This window comes from Anas platyrhynchos, chromosome 6, assembly GCF_047663525.1.
Source record: "Anas platyrhynchos isolate ZD024472 breed Pekin duck chromosome 6, IASCAAS_PekinDuck_T2T, whole genome shotgun sequence".
NCBI lineage: Eukaryota > Metazoa > Chordata > Aves > Anseriformes > Anatidae > Anas > Anas platyrhynchos.
In genome coordinates this window covers 4,884,005-4,904,452 of record NC_092592.1, presented here as the reverse complement: position 1 = coordinate 4,904,452, position 20,448 = coordinate 4,884,005, and the positions used below count along the sequence as shown (strand labels likewise).

The window sequence follows — 20,448 nt, the reverse complement described above, 5'->3', positions numbered from 1 at the left end:
ATTCTAAAGGAGTTTAGTTTTTAGTGGCTATCATCAAGCTGAAAGGAGGTTAGAAGGAGGACTTCAAGGGGGTCTGTCTAGTATATATCACCATTACATAGTTTTATTAATGGTTTGGATAATGAAACGGGAAGAATATTAATAACTTTGCACATACTAAAATCGAGATAGAAAGGGCTATGAATGCTTTTGAGAAGAGGAAGGGAATTAAATTTTATTTTTGCAAATTGAAGTAATGGCTTGAAATAAAAGGGACACAATTCAGTGACGGCAAAGGCACGTAGCTGCACTTGTCCTGCTCTACCTGACCATGGGAAGGTACAGGTTGGACTAATGTACCTAGTACGGGACACTGCTGAAAGAGGGGAGAACCAACTGGGAACTGAGAAAACAGACCAAATGACCAGAAAGCATGAATTGCATGTCAAGCTCACAAGAAGAATATTTGTTTTTTCTAACGGGGACTATTTCAGGTTTATGTGATAATGGTCTTCAAATATATACAATTCTACTGCATGAGAAGGGAAGAAAGTGCCCCCAAGTCCACTTGAAATGAGAACAACAAATGACAGGCTAGGAGGTGTTATATAGCAGGAAAACTTTTCTTGCAGCGAGGAACGGTAGGCACTGGAATAAAGTGCCTTGGGAGCCTTCTGTCCTGCAGACTTTCAATGACAAATCAGGGAAAAGTGGTCAGAAGTGGTTAGGTGTATTTGATTCGGCTGTGGGGCAATGGTGATCGATCTCTTTAGGTCCCTTCCAGCCCACGATATAATGAACATATGGTTGAAATATGTGCTCTAAGTGCCACTGACTTCCGCAAAGCTGCCAAACATTGAAACATATGATTAAATGTTTTGTCAAGTCAGGGCTAAAAGTTAGGCCTGTCCTTAATCTGCCTGTTCATACTGTTGCTCTCAGGATCCCCGAACCATGTGTTACCAAAGCAGCACAGAAGGCAAGCTTGCCCTCCAAGCTTGCCTATGTGCAGAGGTAGTGTAAGTCTGTAGGTTTCGCCAGCATACTTGCCCTGAGAAGTGAGAAATATATAGCTGAAACCAAGCCTCAATGGTGTGGGGTGGATGGTGTGTGGGGGAAACACGTTATTTTTGCAATTTTATAATAACAGGAGAGATTTAAAATCTCCTTCTCCCTTCTCTGAGTGATTGTTCGAAGTGATAACTGCACATCAGTATAACCAAGGCATGCATTCAGGCCTGGACCTGATTTTTAGTCTACCTGTACTCAGCCATGATCTACATGAACTGATTCATAGCAATAATGACTCTAACCTTGTATGTTCAGATACTCTGATACATTTATTTCACAGCTGTCTAAAATAATCTTGATTTAAATCCGGAACACGTGACCTGGGGCAGACGATCAGAAACATAGGACTTAAATTAAAAGGAAATTAAAGAACAACGACAAAAGCAATAAATTCAGGAGAGATGATTTATGAAGGCTGAGAACACCTGACCTACATGTCTGCTCTTTGCAAAGCAGTGCTTTGCAGGACACAAACCCAAGCCGATAGATTCATTCACTGTTGTAATGTGTTACTGAGGCACCCGGATCCCAACACAGAAGAGGCTCAGCTGACACAGTCCTGATAAGCTGAGCAGCAAAAAATAGTGGATGCATCTGTTAATCTATGCTATTAAACACAAGAAGTCCAGTCCTATTATTTCTCCTCTCCCATGCTAAGGGACGTGTCCATGAGCTGGATGAGAGGCACAGGAAGAGATGTCCTGGGGCTGCTTGCACCGCCTTGGCAGCTCTCCAAAATGCAGAAGGGTTGCCCTAGGAATGTGGCACCAGCCGGCCCTGGGCAGACTATGGGCTCTCGAACCCACCTGTTTGTGTTTTTTTTTTTTAAACACTGAGCGTCACACAGCTCCTGCTGTATGCACACAAATGCCTCTGTTTGCTCTATCATAGGTCACTTGTTTTGATGATCCTGCTATCGAAACTTCACTGCCAGTGTTTCGAAGCAGCCCTACAATGATTCCTTTACATGGATAGCACATGGAAAAACTCCTTATTGCCTATTTTCATGGCAGACTGTGTTTTGACTGACATGCAAGGACGCGATGCGGTTTCTGCCTGATGTGAAATGCTGCTCCTGTTCGGTGGCAGAGCTGGTCCCCAGGGCAAGCAGCACGGGACAGCTCAGCTGCTCGGCCCCCTTGACAGTAGCCTGGGTAAAAGCTGACTGCAGACAAAGTCCAGCTGGGGATAAAGGAGCAGAACAGTGGCCATAAGGACAAGACACGTTGTAAGAGGCATTAAGTAGCCATTAAAAATCTGGGCCAACTACGTACAACAGCAACGCGAATCTGTTGGAAATTTCTCTTGACATACAGAAAATAAAACTACTTAGAAAAGGTCCCACATGTGCTAACCAGGACTGCTCCACAGGAGATAAGCTTTCTATTACAGGAACAAAACCAAGACAAAAAGATATTTCCATGTGTTATCTCCATAGAATTGAAAATTACTTAAATAACAGGCTGTCTGGCCTGAAGGACATGTACTACCATATGAATTCATTGATGGGATGAACGCTGAAAACAGCCGGCATTCACGGAGGTGCCCGGAACACCAAAGTGTATTTACACAAGCCACACCAGAATGTTAAAAAATGTATGCAAATGGGAACGTTATTTGCCTTTGGCCAGCAAGACCCAAACTCAGACCCAGACATTCCAGTTTCCAACCAGACACCACCAGTGGCCCTCTGGAAGGGTATACAGATGTCCTGGGGGACTTGCCCACAGCAGCTGGGGTTAAGCTATAAAAATCCTCTTCCTAGGAAAGTGTAAAAATTGCAGTGTTTTTCAGGAACAAATTCCAGAACTGCTGGGCATTAGCAAGATGCAGTAATACATGCAAGGAATAAGAGTCAAGTCCTCCAATACATTTTGCATTAGTTCATTTCTGGCCGTAAATCATAAAACATGTTTTTTGTACCGAAGACAGAAACAAGAGGTAGGAATTCTCGGCTCAGCTTTGATGAAAATATTCTCTTGTTTGAATAACATAATGACATCATTTTCCAGTATTCAGCAATGAAATGGCAATTCACAAAGGTACTTAGTTTTTTAAAGCTGACAGAATATTAACATAGTTCGCCTTGGTGGTAAAGAAAAATAATGAAATCATGCGTGCTAAGCTAAACTTTTAAATATTTTTATCCTTCTTTGTGTAATTCAGTATTAGGTAAGAACTGCTACAGTCTATTTAGCAGAAATATACGACTATTTAGTGATGTAATACATCTTTATTTCCTCCTTAACTAAAAATCTTAGGAATGTAAATCTGAAATATATGGTTTTCTTGAGACACTTAGCTCTGCTGGAGAGTCTGAAGAGCTAAATGCAAATTGTTATCATGTTCACTTTAGGAACAGTACCTGAAGAAGTCCTTTGGTACGTTATACCTTCACAATTTCCTGTAATTTTCCTCTCTTCCCCATCTCACTTCTCTTAATTACTGAAACACCTTTCCCAAAGGAAAATGCTTCTAGTCTTGTCCCCTCCCCCTTCACGTGGCAGGATCGTTCACCCAGGCACAATGCAGGGAATAACTTTAATCACACCATACAAGCAACTTCTGTGTCTCCAACAAACTGACAACAGGAAATTAATATGGGAAGTGGTTTAAGCTGGTGAGAAAGAAGAATGCTCTTTCTGATTCACCAGTGTATTTATAATTTACCCAGAAAATGACCTGCTTAGGACAGCAAGGTCAAGGGGAGTTAAACTCAACCTTGAAAAAAAAACCCTAAAGGTGATTGAAATATTTCTCCCATTAGTAGCCTTTTGTAGGCTTTGTAGGTGGAACCAGGGCTTCTCGAAGGCTTCTGAGTTTTGGAACTCTGCAAAGATTTAAATATTTCTACCTGGTTCTGATTTGATATGTTAAAGTAACAGGATGTTCATTCCTGCTCTTCTTCACACCTGACCAGATGTCATGCGTATATAATATTTAGTTTTTCTCAACATCTTATAGCTTCCAAATTAACTTTGAACGCGGATAGAGGTGGAGGACTCATGACCATCACTCATAACACAGTACAATTTCTTTTCACATCTGTGCATTTTTAGGGTACCTGAAGCAACCCCCCATGAAGACAAACTCATCCACCTTCCCAGGAACAACATGAGGTATTCAAAGCTTGAAAATATACCCCCCAAAAACCCAACAACCACACCCACTCACCCAATCAACCAAAAAAAAATCTTAGAAATGAAAATAAGCCTAGCAAGCTCCTTCCAAGATTCAAAACAAGTCCCCAAATGGTAGGTCCCTCACTACAGGTTACCTCAGGCTGATACCCAGTGGTATTAACTTAGGAAGCAAATCCCCTGACCTTTATAACGGTGAAAGACCTTCATATGTGAGGTTGAGCACCACCTGAATTAAATTCCTGCTCTAAAGTCTCCTCTGTAGAACATGACTGTAGAAGGATTGGGGAAAGGACATCCTTCCCAGGCTACGCTTGAGCTCCAGTGACTATCTTCCAAAACAACTGTTGCTAATATTAAATAAATAAAAACAAAAACCGAGGAAGAGATCAAAGTTCTCATTGATGTCCTCTGTTTTTCACAGTTTTACATAAATCCAAATAAGAAGAGTTAGAAACAAATCATATGGAAGAATGACTTCCACTTTTAACACTGATTTTATCCATTATATCACAAATAATTACCAAACTACTTATTTTGCCAGTTTTCCAGTTCCCAGCAATAAATAAATAATATAAAAAAGTCGTTTGGGGCTCTCATATGGTTACAGAGTAAGGATTTCCCATAAATTTTGTGTTGTCAGCAGTAAACGTTCACTTTTCTGCTCCTAACTTAAAGGAGTTCCTAACATATTGTACTGGTGTTCAGTATCAGAAACTCCTCCTTGGTCAGCATGTTGATGTAAACTAAGCTGCTTCTTTCTATTAGAAGTTTTTGTATTTACATGATATTACAAATGGTCACAAAACAGCTGCTGATTCACACTCCTCCTGCTCAGGTTTTGTTTTAATAAAGACTACGTAGTTCTAAATCTAAGCAGAGCAAAATGCTGTTTTTGCTTTTTCACTAAAATTCACAGAATCTTTAGCGAAATAGTATTTTTCTGTGAAATTTTATTATAATTGAATCCACAGTTTCCGTGATAATCAAGTAGATCTGCCTCTAGATCTGAATTAGAAACTGCTTAGAGGAGACATCGCACCATTATTCCAGTTTTGGCTAAGTAACATTTTAAGATTTTTTTGCTCTTTCAATCTTATCACTTAATCAACAGCTGCACAACGATTCAGGTTCTTGCTAAAAGACAATCAGTGTTATAAACAGCACTGCTTCAATGTATGACCATGTAGAGAGAAACGACACGTGCTCCTCTCTCCTCAACCTAGTATATATTTTTCAGTTACTGCAAATTATTTATTCATTCGTTTTTATTCACCCAGAAATGTCATGCAGCTTTCTTCCACCATTAGAAAATATATGATCCTATCACATATGTCTCTTCTGGGAATTCTGTTGTAATACTGAACAGAAATAAAAGACTCATAACACAGTAGTGGTTCCCGGACATCACACAAAGTTCAAAGAAGAAAAGGTTACCTACCAGTTCAACTCGTCCAAACCCTCCGACTCCAAGGGTGTCAATGATGTTGAAATCAGACAGTTTCAGGTTAGCGAAGAAGGCAGCTTCGGCTTCATATCTGGATTTTTTTATGCGAAAAAATGGAAATTTCTTAGAGGTGCAAACATGAGTACTGCGCAATACTGTACCCGCATGGCATGAGTGTGGAACAGCGTTTACCTGCTTAATTTCCATCTTATCTCTTAGAGTTTGCTTTTATTCACACTCATTGTTTCACTGTTCCCAATTGTAGCATAGCTCCAATTTGCACAGTTTTCAAAGTGAGAAAAGCAAACATACCTACTGCATGCCTACAATGCAAATGTCTGGTACTGTAATTCAGCTCCAGCTACCCAACAAACGCTACATTTTGACATTTTCTATTGATCTTCTTGTGAAGAGAGGGTGCGTTTTTTTTGGTCTTTAAGTATTTTTGGAAGATAAAGTCTCTCATACAAGTTTCTCTTATCCACAGGCTGGCAGTAGTTTCTATAAATGTTTATTGAAAGTGGCAAGATCATTAAGGTCCCTGGAGAGAAATCACAGCAAGGTTTTATGAAATCAGATCCGATAAGCTGAGGGCTGGTGTGCAAATGCCTGAAATGAATGACTTCAGTCACATATTAGCATTCCTATAAGGATATCTTCAGTTCTCTTCCTTCTATAAACTCAACTTGGAGTAGAAATTCCAGCACAGGAGGTCCCAAAATCCAGATGCTCCCTCTTTAGCCCATGTGCAACTAGCTTGTAACAGAAGTTCACAAAGCCCTTAACTAGGGGATGCATGCAAACCCAACACATGCAAGCCTGCCAAAATAAGCTTCCCATGACTACCCTCATGAATATGATTCCTCTAAAATAGCTCCTTGTCAAGGTTTATGGTATTTTTAGAAAGGCTCGGAAGGGAAATGGATGAACAGGATCCACCCACTCAATAAAGTTTGACATTCAGCTGCCGGAGAAGGCCCTGTGCATAAGCAACCTTTGGCTGTTGGTGACACAGACTTGTATGGGAAAAGAGCGTTGACGGATCATGAAGAGAGGCATGGAGGGTGGGAAGGGGGAACTGGCTTGGAAACACAGTTTTTGGTATTTAACTTCAGCCATATTGTCTTGCAATTCATAGATAGACCATAATCTGCTATTTCACCCTAGTTCTTCATTTAAGCATGATAACGCTAGAGTAAAGATAAAATAACATAGTGTTGGCTACAATCATATGTACATATCTGCCTATCCTTCTAATGTATCTTATCTGTCATGCCTGTTTCTAATCTAATTCAGTAATGGGATAACATTGATTTACTGACTTACTCCCCTCAAAATAACTTCTTTACTCTATTTAAAACTGAAATGACATTGGAGGAGACAAAAAAAAAATTGTGGTGAAAGAGAAAAACCGAGAGGTGTCACAAAAGGTGAGAGGTCACATCACAAACCCCCAAATACAATGCAATAAAGTGCAATTTTATCTTGGGGATACTGTCAACAAATCAGATAAGCTCTGCTTTATTATTTATACTGTCACCAGATCCTCTCAGTGACCTTGCTCCTGTGACCAGAGCAGCCTGACTGCATCCGATTTTGGAAACTAATCAGCACCGAGCCTGCTTTGAACTTGGGATAACCTTGTGTGACACAGCTGCTTATTGATCACTTTATACTAATCATGAGGTGCATATTAAACCTGGAGCTGAAAGGAGCTCTGGTAAGAGAAAGCCATATTTGTATGTCCCTACTAAATCACCGAAGACACATCATTTTAGGGGTGGCAGTGCAATGAGATGGGTCTAATTTTCATGATAAATGTATAGACAGCATATGAGTTATCTTCTGTTTTCCTGACCAGTTAAATACCTCTAATGATTTATAATTGCTAGAAAGATGAGATCCCAGCATGAGAAAATTTCCTTTCAGCAGTGAAACTACTTAGGCAAAACTGCTAGTCAAAAAGCCCTGCATTAAATTTGCCCAAGGCTTGGGAGTCTCCCTTGGTGGAAGGAGGCAGGAAAGAAGATGCCAGCCAGAGGGATCACTTGCTCTCAGAGAGGCAGGGAAATAGCTACCCTGCCTCTGCTGGGCAAGGTATTTCTCAATGCTGAGCGAGGAGGGGACAGAAGATGTCAAACAAGAGTGTCTCAGGAGTAGGGTCTCCAAAGACACACAACATAGACGAAAATTATCCTGAATAATGGTGAAGTCCTACCAAAATGATGCACATCATGTGACATGGGAGGACAAAACTAAGTCAAAGATGCCCCTGTGCTGTCAAGGAAAGCAGGATGTTTGTCCCAGCCCCTGGAAGATCCACCAATTCTCCTGAAAATGCCTTGGTTTGATAGGAACAGGGATATTCTGCTCCAGACACAACTTCTTCATCATTTTGTGTGCTGAGTTGCAGAAGCTGAAAGCTCTGCTGATGGCCTTTCAAGTAAAAAAAAATGTGATAATTTATTATTTTGTTTAAAAAATGTACTTATAGTGTTATTGTTATTGTTTTTTGAAATCCCTCAGTTGATTCTTTCTGACAGATAAGATTGTTTATATGCAGTCGGTACATATAAGAGCAATGAAGCCTATGAAAAAAACTAGATGCAGCTTTCTAGGCATCCTAGAAAGAAAAGAAATTAAAAAAATATATAGTAAAACAAAAATGTTTGTAAAATCAAGCGTGCAAGCCCTTCACATGCTTACTAACAACAGGCACATCTGAATTCTGTTTTATTCCCAGCTACAAAGGTCAAAGTCCACCTTCAAATCAAATTCCTACAAGCTGAGAAACAGGAGTTATTCACTTCAGCCCTGCAAAGTTAAGAATAAATCTCATCAGTCTTTTAAATAAAAATACCCAAGAGCAGATATTTCCAAGGCATCTCATAAATCAGAAATCAGGGTGCAATCCTCACCCTAAAATTAAGAATATGAATTCAGCTTTCGTCTTTTAACTTTGTTAATTTGAGCATGTCTAAACTCTCTAAACAAAAGCTATTAGGGTTCTGCAGTCTGTGCCCTAAAAAGTTCTAGGGACAAGCACATGGGATGTCTTAATTTTATCACCTCCAAAACAAAAGGGAGCCTTTTGATACATCGGGAACATAGCGCAAAGAAATACAGAAGTAGTTTAAAAATCGTGGTGTGTCAATTGGAATATGTTCAGCTCTGGACCAGATCTAAGAAATCTGAGATACTGTGGAGGATGCTTGGGATATTCTTTGGGAATATAACAGAGATGGGATGAATGGGAGAGATGGTTTGACGACACTTGTGCAAGCTAATGTGAAAATAACTCAGTAATAACTCTGTGGAAAAAATATCTGCGTGTCAGGTCAGGGCATATTTATTCTGGGTACCACTTCGCAGATGCCACAGTCTCTTCCCATCTGATACTCAGGAGTCTAACGAGAAAGGCAGTTATATTCTAAATATGCAGCCATATAGTTGTGCTCTGAAATTTGACAAAGAAAAATATGACTTTTTGACCTTTGCAACAGTTGGTGATTGAAAATATTTGTATTTTAAGTTCATAATTTAATAGACAAGAGGTGTTTTAGGAAGACGTCTTGGGCAAGCTCTGAGATGTGAACACTGATCAGCATCACATCTGCATTCAGGGATGTTCTGGAGCTATGCAGATGTCAGGCTCAACCTTTCTATACTGAGATTTCTGGAATTTTCTGACCCTAATTGGAATAGACGTTATTCGGAAAGAGCCCTTCATGGGGTATTTTGGTACTGGTTCTTTTTAAACCAGATATCAAAGGCCCGAATGCCCGGAAAGTCACAGCTGGAAATGCACAAAAATAACAGATACAGAAAATTTGTCAAAACATAACAAATCCAAATAGCAAGGAACAACAAAAAGTCCACGTTTCATAGTATCCTTGCTAAATGCCTATTCTGCTTCTTTGATAAAGAGCTTTTAAAACGAAGGCTGAGATTTTCAGAGGAGCTTGGAGGAGGCAAGGTAGCAACTCCCAGTGCACTAATGAGGCTTTTTGTTTAATATAAACTGGGTTTTGTAACCTGCCCTATAAAACCAGCTCAACCAGAGCTCACAGTTCACTCCTGTAACTAACAGGAGAAGTAGCTTCTCCAGTTGGGACTTTAGAAAACAGTACAGAGGAGGAAATGTTCGCATATAGGTCAATCAGGAGCATGCTGCAGAATCTCCCAATCTCTCCTCCAAGGTTTGTTGAAAATCCGAACGACAGAGATACCTACAGAAATCTCATTCAAACGACTGTCTGTATTGGTTATATGAGTATCGGTATCCTCCTATGGAAGAGTTGGGGTGTGGGATCACCGTTTCCTTCTCTCCCTCCAAATAAAATAAATACTCTTAAAGCGTCACTATTAAAGGACTTGGTTTTGTATCACCTTCAGCATGGACAGGTGTCACATGCAAGAAAACAGAGTTCTCAGGGGGATCATGAATAAATACCATCGTCCACATGTCCTGGTACTTTGAAAAAGCAGTGCTGGGGCCACAGCCAAAGCATTTGGGCAATGCCTGTTATGCAGAACAGGAGAGGAAAACATGTGGCTTTCTGCACTGCTGGAAATTTCCAACAATTTAAATAAGCAACCGCTTCATAGGACAACTATTACTCCAAAACACATTTCAATCTTTTTTTCCCCAAACTATAAATACAAAAATTCAGAATAATCTTAACCAGGCAGCTAAAAAGAATAAATGAGAAAATGATGGGAGTAAAGGTTTGTAATTACCCAACTGCTCAGCTTTACTAAACTAGCTCATGATTCCTATCACATGAGCTAAATGTGTTGGGAAACATTAGACATCTGTTACCAAACAGTCATCGTGATACAAAACTTGGCTTCTCTCCAGCTGCACGCTGCCAACTAGATGTAAATTGTAACCAAATGGGAACCAACCATCAGCTCCCTGATAAGAGCGGACGGAACAATTTGGGTTGGATAAAACCCAGGATTTTGGAGCCTTCCTCAGTGACAGGCACTTGCTCATTTAACAGCTATTTTGGTGGCCTTATATTCAGTGTTGTTGGCTGTCCCAGTCACTATAGCACCCATCGTAAAGGCAATGCACTTCTGCAAGCAGAAATAATGAATCTCTGCAAAGACTAGAATAACCTGAGTTGCAATAGTTGGATGGTGATGACCAGATCCCGTCTGCAAGAAAACATGTCCAATGAGCCTAAGACCCACAAATGGGGTGGGGAAAAAATATCACAAAAGCAAACCTTATTTTTGTGCTCACTAAATTAGTTTTACCTCATTATATCTCCCTATGATTCTTACAATAAAGCTAATGTCTTTCTAGCACTCTGCTTCAGCTAATGCTACACTTGAAAAATGAGTTTGTGATAAATGAAAGACAAAATTACCTCAAATCTTCGCTGTTGTCATTATTTTTTTCAATACATTTGAATATACATATTTTAGCCCTGGCAAAATGACCGACCTGGAACTACTTGTGGTACCCAACTGCTGTTTGGCTGACTGGTACCTGAAGTCACAGATAAACTTCTGGATGGATTAATGCTAGTAAGAGAGATGCAATCCCAACCATGAATGAAGAGTGGCAGAAGATAATGATCAGATTCATGTAACAAGGAGGCTTCAAATCTGAAAGCGATGTGAGGGAGAGCAGATGCGGCAAATGGTGCTGCAGCTTCCATGCCTTCCCTCCCGCGCTGGCCAGCTCTCTTGCCCTCCTGTTATGATTACTCCAAAAAACTCAAGTTTGGGTATTTCTGAGTGATTTTGGAGAACAGGAGATCTATGAATGGTTATATGAGTGAAAGCGAAATAAAAAGCGCCTTGTGCCATTTCCATGAGATCCTTACCTTCAACTACGCCCTGTTTGTGTGGGGCTCAGAAGAGTTAGCCACATTCAGGCCACAGACAGAAGCATGGTACAGCGAGACTGTATTTTACACAACCAGCAAGATCCAGAGCCTGGAAATGCCTGAAAGCAAATTCTTGAGACGCATTGAGAGCAAATCTGTATTTTTTCTTGGGGTACTACCACTCATCCTCTCAGAGGTCCCACCCCCGTGCAAAACACTTCTATTCTAGCTTCTGCTTAAGATATTCGTCCATTGGAGTCAGTGCATAATTTGGGTGGGGCAATGTCCCTTGACAAACTATTACTGGAAACCAAACCCAGAAAACGTGTACAAACCCAAAACCCTGTTGTGAAGACGGCAATATGCTCTCAGAGCCCAATCAGCTCTCCACAGGCTTACACTGGCCAAAAGGAAAATGTTCACCTCAAAACAGCAGTCAGGCAACAAGAGCAGAGAATATGTATTTTCTAAGTACTGTCCCTCTGTGTGGCAATGCCCATGTTTTGTGTTTCTTCCTCCAGGTATCAAATGTCTGTGTCTCTCATGACACACAAATGCACATTTTTTACTTTCAAACATTCCTTTCAGATACATGCTATGATCAGTAAGAACAAAAATATCAAGAAAAAGACCAGCTCTTTACCTATTTTACTGTCAATCACGTAACATTACAGAATTCATTTCAAGCTCCATCACGTTACTGCAATTTATTTAGCTTGTTCACAAATACGGAATTACAAAATCATACCAGGACATCTCCATGGATAGTGAAAGCAGGAAGATGCTGATCAAAGACACCAAGCTGTTGGATAAAAGTACCGGCACAAGAAGACTGTGATTTGTCCCATCGGCAGTGAAGTTGTCCACCCAGCCCAGAGCTGTATTAGCCAGGGGCACTGACATGCCATTGCCCTAAATCCAAAAGGGATTTTTTGCCCTTTAACAGAGACACAGGGTTGAGGCAGATTAGTATGTCCATAAATATTTTCTGCATGGTATTTGCTAACCTAATGTTAGCTCGTTCCTGGGAGGGATGGGTGTTATCCACAGATCTTGACTTGTTAGAGTAAGGATTTTCTTGCAGATGAGGATTTGCTGCCCTCCATGGAGGAAGAACACGGAGGAAAACATCACATTGATTTTGTACTTCTCCATTTTTTCTAATTGTGAACAACACTGAAAAAGTAAAAAGTGTGTATCGATCTACCTACAGATACAGGTAGAGGTATATCTACCTACTGATGTGTGTAGGTAGGCGGATACACACCTTTTACTTTTTCAGTGTTGTTTGCAATTAGAAAACATGGAAGACTGGAAGACTGAAGATCAATATGATGATTTCCTTCTTGCTCTTCCTCATTGGAGGGCAGCAAATACTTGTCAGCAAGTCATCTGTAAATAGATATAAGGAGAAAGTATGATAAATGATAACATAGCTTCTCCTTATTTCAGGTCTCCTTCTTCCAGACCATCTGTCTGAGGTCAGCAGTGCAGTAGCTTTAATTCCTGACTTAGCTGCTACCACTTCCTTCTATGTCTTATATCTTCAACTGAAAATCCAAATCAGGGAGATTTCATTTGGATTTTTAAAAAGCAACGTGCTCAGGGAGACTATGCAATTGAAAGCTGCAGCTGCATGGACAATTGCATTGAAAAGAAAGGGTTGTCTTTCTTTTCAAGTTCATGCTGTCAGGGCTGTGAATTTCTCTTTGACCTACCAGCACTTGAACTTACAGTGTACTTGCCTTTAATGACCTTCAAATCAGGAGAAATAGCATACCTCCTGGTTTAGATTTTCTTACAGAAAGTGAACATTTTAGTTGCAGCTAAAACAGACATTAAAGCTATGGCATCTCTAACTTCCTCTGGAAAGGGAAGGAGATCTGAAATTAAAAACATAAAGTTAAAAAACTAACAAAGAAATGATCTTCCCTATTTAAAAGTACATTACTTTTCAATTAGATCTCCACAATGTGATCATGGTATTATGCTGTTATATTAAGCTGTGCTCATTGTGAGTTGTTTCAACAGTTAAGCAAATAAGAGATTTGTTTGAATTATGGGGCTTTGCAGACTTTTTATTGCATGGAGACCAATTTCATTGAGAAATGTAATTGAATGCATTAAAGTACAGTCAGTTAAAACAGTTCATAAAGACTTTCTCATCATCCAGGCTCTTAAAAAGTCTAATACTGTTGAATTCCTAAATGTGACAAAAGGTTGGTAATACCTTATTAAACAAATTATGCCTATTAGGTTCTGTTTAGCACAAGTAAGAGCACTGCAGTGGGACCTTATTTGAACACAGGACATGCAAAGAACAAAAAAAGCCCCCAAACCCAAATTTCACAGTTTTCCTTATGTTTGCTGTAGGAACTTGTCCTCTTGTAGCTTGGGGAAATGCATCACTCCCTTCAAAATGCATGACTGTTCCCCCGTCTATGCTCACAATCAACTTGATCAGAAAAACCCACACCTCTCTCAGATTTAAGCAGATGCAAGAATCTTGTATGAACATGAGTGTATTTTGATTGCCTTTATTCTGTTACTACACTACTTCACAATACTAGTCACTCATATGTCAGAAAGAAGTACAAATTTTCGTGTATGAACTGAACATGATTTTTTCCCTTCTTGTTTTGATGAAACAGTTTGCATGAGCAGAGTTTCTGTATCATTGATTTTCATGATTATTTTTTTCTGTTAAGCAGACAAACAAGGCTAACTGGATATTTCTTACTGTGAAATTCCTGCTAATAAAAATTCATGGCAAATCACTGATTGCAGTACAAAGCCATGAATTAAAGTGGTTGCATACAGCTAGTGGTTCTCCCCAAATTCTTTCCTCACTGCCTGGATCATGGCCATGAGAAATCTGAATGCTCTCTGAATCTGTCTGGGGGCTCCAGACCAGCGAGAAAACTCACAGTGTGTTTTCAGCAGAATAAATCCTTCACTTTTAGCTGGGATACAAACCACTGGCTGAAATGGAGGTGATAATCCTGTACAGGTATGAAGTAGAGTTCTTTCAATTGAGCACAAGATTATCAGGTTGTTTTTTAGGGAATTGGGTCCTTGTTTTTCACTGAAACTGAGAGGAAGGTGAAAAAAAAAAAAAAAAAAAAAAGGTTTGGGAATCTGAGTTTTGCAAGTGAAGTAACCAATATGCCCACATCACTACCAGCCTTCCTGCCTGCCTGCCTTTGAACACCTAACATCTGTGCAGAGAATGACAAGCAGAGCAGCAATAAGCAGCATTGCAGTGCCCAAACTGCACCCACCCAACTTACCTGGACTGCTCTGCAAACGCTCTGCTGAACCTAAGTAGTCCTGCTCCTTGCAATACTACATCAGCCTGGGCCCTATTTCATGACTGTATTAAATATGTAGTTCTACTGACACATCACTAAAATGTGTGTTTTATTTTCTAGATCCACATGTTCGTCTTTTTTTTTTCTAATGAAACAGCCTAATGCTTCCAACAAGGCTCTCATTTGGTGTCCCACTTTGGAAAATCCCACTTTCAGCTCTGGTTAAAATAATATTTCCACTTTTGAAATATGCCTAATGCTGAGAATATCCTGAAATAGTTCAAACATGATACACGACAGTATAGACTTACTTACAAAAACAAGACTTTACTCAATTTTAATTAAAAGGGGTGGAGGGAGGATGTGGAATATTCCTTCCTCTGGTGGTGTTTCCTGCTCTGTACAGTATTAAAAGATATTGTGCAAGGAGGGCGACCTTCTTTTCTTCTTCTTTCTTTTTTTTTTTTTTTTAACACTGGATGGTGAAAGCTGATTGAAGAGATGCAAATGTTAGAACCTTCAAATGATTTCAATCAAAATTGGACTCGCTATCATGTGGGTGCTAGCTGGAGACCAAAGAAACAGTCTTGTTGCCAGTGGATCTCTGTCTTGGCTTGGCAGTGGGGGACTGAACCCAAAACAGTCGCCGACAGCGCTATTGTCTACAGTAGGCTGGATTAACGTTGGGTAGAAAGCTCATTGCTGACAGTGGAAAAGTGAAATGTGACCTTTTCCAGCTCCAAGTTGCTGCTACCCAAGGCAGCAACAACAACATCTGGAATTTAATGGAAAACAAAATTCCAAGGGAAAGCAAATCATTTTTCATTGCACCTCAAACACTGCACTCCGACATGCCAAATGAAATTGGCATCTCAATTTCATTTGAATGAAATCAGATCAATACATATTGAAATATCATTTAAGAATGTTATCCATCAACATCTTTTTTTTTTCCCAAATGAACTCTTGCTGAAATCATGAATATCTGTACAGCATTTCCTTGCTGACAATTCAACACTTTCATTAAGAAAAATCCCCACCAGTTTTCCTTGTGCAATGGGCATCGTCACAGTTGCTGGGTGGGAGAAATACTGGTTTACTATCTACACATGCCCCATTGTCATCACATTTCCATGCAGTGGATATGTGGTACAGTTTTTTTTTGTTGTTTTACTTTGTTTTGTTGGCTTTTGTTTTTGTTGTATTTTTTGTTGTTGGTGGTGTTTTTTTTTTTGTTTTGTTTTGTTTTGTTTTGTTTTTTCTCAGTTTTACTGTGTTATAAAGATCTTCAAGTGAAATATTACACCCACTGGACAACAAAAGGTAGCTATTATATGCTTTAGCTCACTGCACTGCACTGCACTGCACTGAGTTTCACTTCCCAGCCACCCCATTCCAACTCCCAAGAAAGCTGTTCTTGGCTTTTTTCCACAGCTGTGCTCATTACAGCAGAAGAGTTGGGTTAGGATCAGATTGCAAAGAAACGTTTATTGTGCTCCAAGACACATACATTGCAAAGAGAAAGCTCTTCTGTCTGGCTGATGAGAATAAACTGAGAGCACAATGCACTTCAGTTGGCTTTCTTTATCTTTGCTATTGCAGCACCCTGCAGTATTATGCCTTAATGGCCTTCTTGGCACATTTCTCTTCTCACATGCTAATGCTAGTACAAATAACCAACCTTTTTGAATAAAATATTAGATTCATGTTGCTGGGTTGAAGCACAACATCTAACATCCCTCTGCAGACTGACACAGCTTGAGTCAAATGCAGTTCACTGAGGAACTGACAGGGACTTTTCACCTATAACATAGTAATTCTGAGTTTATTCTTTCTAAATCATGGTTTAGTACTGAGATAAAATTCAGACTGCAATCCTCAAATTCACCAACTAATTCAGCTATAGCTTGGGTGTAATGAGTGGTAGTGAACTATATTTTAGCACTCAAACCCTAGTTTTTACAGTAATACAAGCTCAGTGCAAAACAAACCTCCCGTGACTGTGTGCTTGCTTGTCCCTAATGATAACTGCCCGTCAAATACAGAAGAACAGAAAGTATTACAGTAAGGAAAGAGACAAGTCACTAACTTCGCTCTAATCTCTTCATGAGTTCTGAATTTAGGTGTTTGGATCTGTAGACAGAAGACGGCATGAAGTTGCTTTTTTTTTTCCACTCTTCTTATTTACTTTTGAGAAAATACTTTGCATATCACAGCAACACAGGATCACCTAGGATGGAAGAGACCTCCAAGATCACCTAACCCAACCTCTGACCTAACACTAACAAATCCTCCACTAAGCCATGTCACTGAGCTCTACATCTAAACGTCTTTTCAAGACTCCCAGGGATGGTGACTGGGCAGCCCACTCCAATCCCTAACGACCCTTTCGGTAAAGAAGTTCTTCCTAATATACAACCTAAACCTCCCCTGGCGCCACTTTAGCCCATTCCTCCTCCCCCCCCCCAAAAAAAAAAAAAAAAAGAAGCACTCACATGACCCCTGAGAATCAGCAAGAGCTGTTTATTGCCGGGACATCCTGCAGATAAGCCTGCGGGATGTCTGTGGTGTGTGGAGGCTCCAAGCTAATGCTTGCGATGGAGCCTGAGCAACAAGTAGGGGGCTCGCTGGGCACTCCTGCCCTGCTGTTGATGCTCTCGGATGGCAGAGCACAAAGACATGCCGCAGTAGTCCCAGGCCTGTCCCGGCAGAGGTGGATCCACTTCCATCCATTCCTCCACGCCTGGTGGATCCAGCTCCATGGGCTCCACGGTGCTGGGCAGAAGGCTAAGCCAATCCTTGCCTGAGACTGCCCAAATGGGATGCCTTTGGTCCAGAATGTTCTCAGGCCAGGGTGCCGAACCAGGGGGTCATCCAGTTCCATGCCTCGGCCCCATGCCACTGTCAGCTTGATTGTCACGTGTGGGTCCAACGCTGCCCTCTGGTTTATGGTCATTTCTGGTCCCACGCTGTGCTCCGGGCTATGGGCACGCCTCTGCTCCCCGCGGCTGTCTGCCTGATGCTCCCGCCTTCGCTCCACGTCACCGTTGCTCCTAGGGTAAGGCCCAGGCCCCCTGTCGCTGGCTGTGTGAGGGGCCGGCCTGTTCCCCGCATTGTTGCGGTGCCAATGGTACTGCCTGTGTGTGTCCGTGGGCTGGGTGCCAGAGGTCCCTCGGGCACTGGTGTCTCTTTTGCTGCCAGCGCTCTCCTTCCACCCACAACACATCTCCTTCTGCTCAGGTGCATTCCTTCTTGGTGCTTCACCGCACTGCATGGCTGTCCTCGCACACAAGGCCTGCTGCTCGCCTGGCTCTTCTGGTCTCCTTCCTGCCGCCCCAGCTGGCAGTCAGAGGGCCCAGATGCTCAGCGAGTGCTGGGCCAGCTGCAGGGGGCCTGTTTTACAGGGCCCGCAGCAAAGTGGTGGCCACGGTGGCCTCAGCAAGCCTCTGCGATGGAGTAGCTCATGCGTGGCCAAAGGTGGCGGTGCTGGGAGCGGTCTGGAAGATGCCCTCCCGTGGACAAGGAGGAGGGTTGGGGGGCTGAGGGCCCCTTTTCTGGGGCTGGCTCCCTGGGGCCATTTGGCTTGCCAGAGAGAAAGGCTGCCCCTCGGCCACAGGGACTGCCCTGCACCTCCCAGCCTGTGCCCTGGGTTTATTTCTAACACTGCTTTTTAGGCAATTTCATTCCATTCTTTACGGAGACGAACAGAAGCAAGGTGCATCTCCAGCCCTAATTCCCACGTGCGCTTTGTGCTCCGAGTGAAGAATTTCTTCCTCATGTCACGTCTCATCTAAATCCCCCCTCCATTTGCTCAGAGCCATTGTTCCTGGATCCATGGCTACACTCCCTGATAGAGTCCCTCTCCAGCTTTTTTCTAGGCCATTTTTATGGGTAAGGTTAGGTGGCAAAACAACAGGACCTAGCAAATTGCAGCCTCATCTACCTTGTTCCACACATTCTACATGATGTTTTCCAGCTCAGGCTCTAGCCTCTCACCAGTGTAACATAGAATCATTAAAGCTGGAAAAGACCTTCAAGATCATCTGCTTCAACCATCACCCTGCTACCAATGTCCCCCTCTAAAGCATGTTCCTATGCACCAGGTCCAACCTTTTCTTGAACTTCCCCAGGGACAGTGATGCCACCACTTCCCTGGACAACCCATTCCGATGCCTGACTGCTCTTTCTGAGAACAAATGTCTCCTACTTGTTTTAATTGTCGCAGAGCAGTGCTTACTGAGTCAAGGACTTTGCAGCTTCTCACACTGCCCTGCCAGCAAGGATGCTGGGAGTGCAGCAGGAGCTGGGAGGGGACAGAAGCAGGACAGCTGACCCAAACCGGCCAAAGGCCAAAAAGAGCAAAGGACCAAAGCTATTTTAAGGCAACTTGTCAGAGTCAACGTGGAAGAGCCATGGCCAACTTACAATGTTAGAAAACACTTCCTAGGTAAGTGAGATGTGATCTCAAGGAAAATTCAGTCTAATTACAGCTTCATGTTGCTCAAATCACAGTTAATTCTGCTTGTTGCTCTTCTGCTTTACAAAATCTCATGATCTGATAAGTGTATTGCAAACTGCTAATTAGTTCCCATGGATCCCAAATCTGCTCATCTAACCATGTAAACACTTAATGGCCCTTTTGCCTCCATCGTTAATGTAGGACTATGTTGCTTGCATAAGGAAATGCTCACCATGGCAATAGCAATACTCATTAAAAAGACTTGATTGCTCTATTCTTCCCCTAGATTTTTTTTTAATGTGGAGAACAAATCAATATACTGATGCTAGACATATTTATATATCCAGCTCACCATGTTTGTTATTTATTGCACATTTGTTAAAGTCCCATGGGTTTCAAACAGTGAACTCTATGTTTTGCCCGGCGACCTGTATGAACTTGCTTCTTGTTTTTAAATGGCCCTAACTTTCTAGGAAAAAATAGCGTCCTAAATGGTTTCCAGGTTGATGACTGCTCAGAATTAGTCTACTCTGAGCGAACTTGTGTCTTCTCAAGGGCTGCCCAGAGCCATTTTTGCAGTGTTTCCTGTATAACCTCCTCCAAGTTGTCAAGCAGACCCATGTGTGACAGGACCTGGAGACGCTGCTGCAGCAGATGGGTGAACTCTGTTTTTCTTGGCAGAGTTCAGTGGCTCCCCCCGTGTGCCCACAGATCACCAAAGAAGAGCTGTTCATTGCACTGGGGTCACCAGACCAGACCTCCAGAAGTGTTACTACGAAACCATCATTTGGCAAACGTCAAATGCTGGCACTGCTGAAGTTGTTGCATCCGGAATGTTTCATCCTAATGTACTTTGAAAAAAAGGTGACATATAAGGAGAAGGCGGGGAGGAGGGGAATATTACATAGGATCCTACCGAAAAAGTGGGAGCAGGCAGGAAGCAGATTTTTCCTTACAAAGCAAGTACGTGTGCACACAAAGCGAGATTTTCACGCTGCTTGTTTTTTCTGGCAGACAGATGAAACTGTGGGAAGAGATCAGTGAAACTGGGTCCCACTTAACCAGCTCTGTCCTGATACTACCCTGTGCTTAACCTCTTTTAATTTTACTTATTTGCTAGGACTTTTCATCCTTATTGTATCACTTTCAAAAGCAAAATCCATGTCTTGGGCCCTGCCAGATACATAGGCAGGCACTG

General features: G+C 41.6%; 1 protein-coding gene across 9 annotated transcripts in view; it reads right to left on the bottom strand.

Moving 5' to 3' along the window:
- PRKG1 (protein kinase cGMP-dependent 1) overlaps positions 1–20,448 on the bottom strand; it is a 450,310-nt gene that overhangs the window by 30,319 nt on the left and 399,543 nt on the right. For 7 of the 9 annotated variants that reach the window (XM_038180896.2, XM_038180894.2, XM_038180893.2 and 4 more), the window contains one exon: positions 5,632–5,728. In XM_038180896.2, coding sequence (XP_038036824.1) covers positions 5,632–5,728 — 97 coding nt within the window. Of the gene's footprint in view, positions 1–5,631; positions 5,729–5,829; positions 6,479–20,448 lie in introns of those variants that run through there. The other 2 variants (XM_038180902.2, XM_038180903.2) reach the window with 2 other exon arrangements.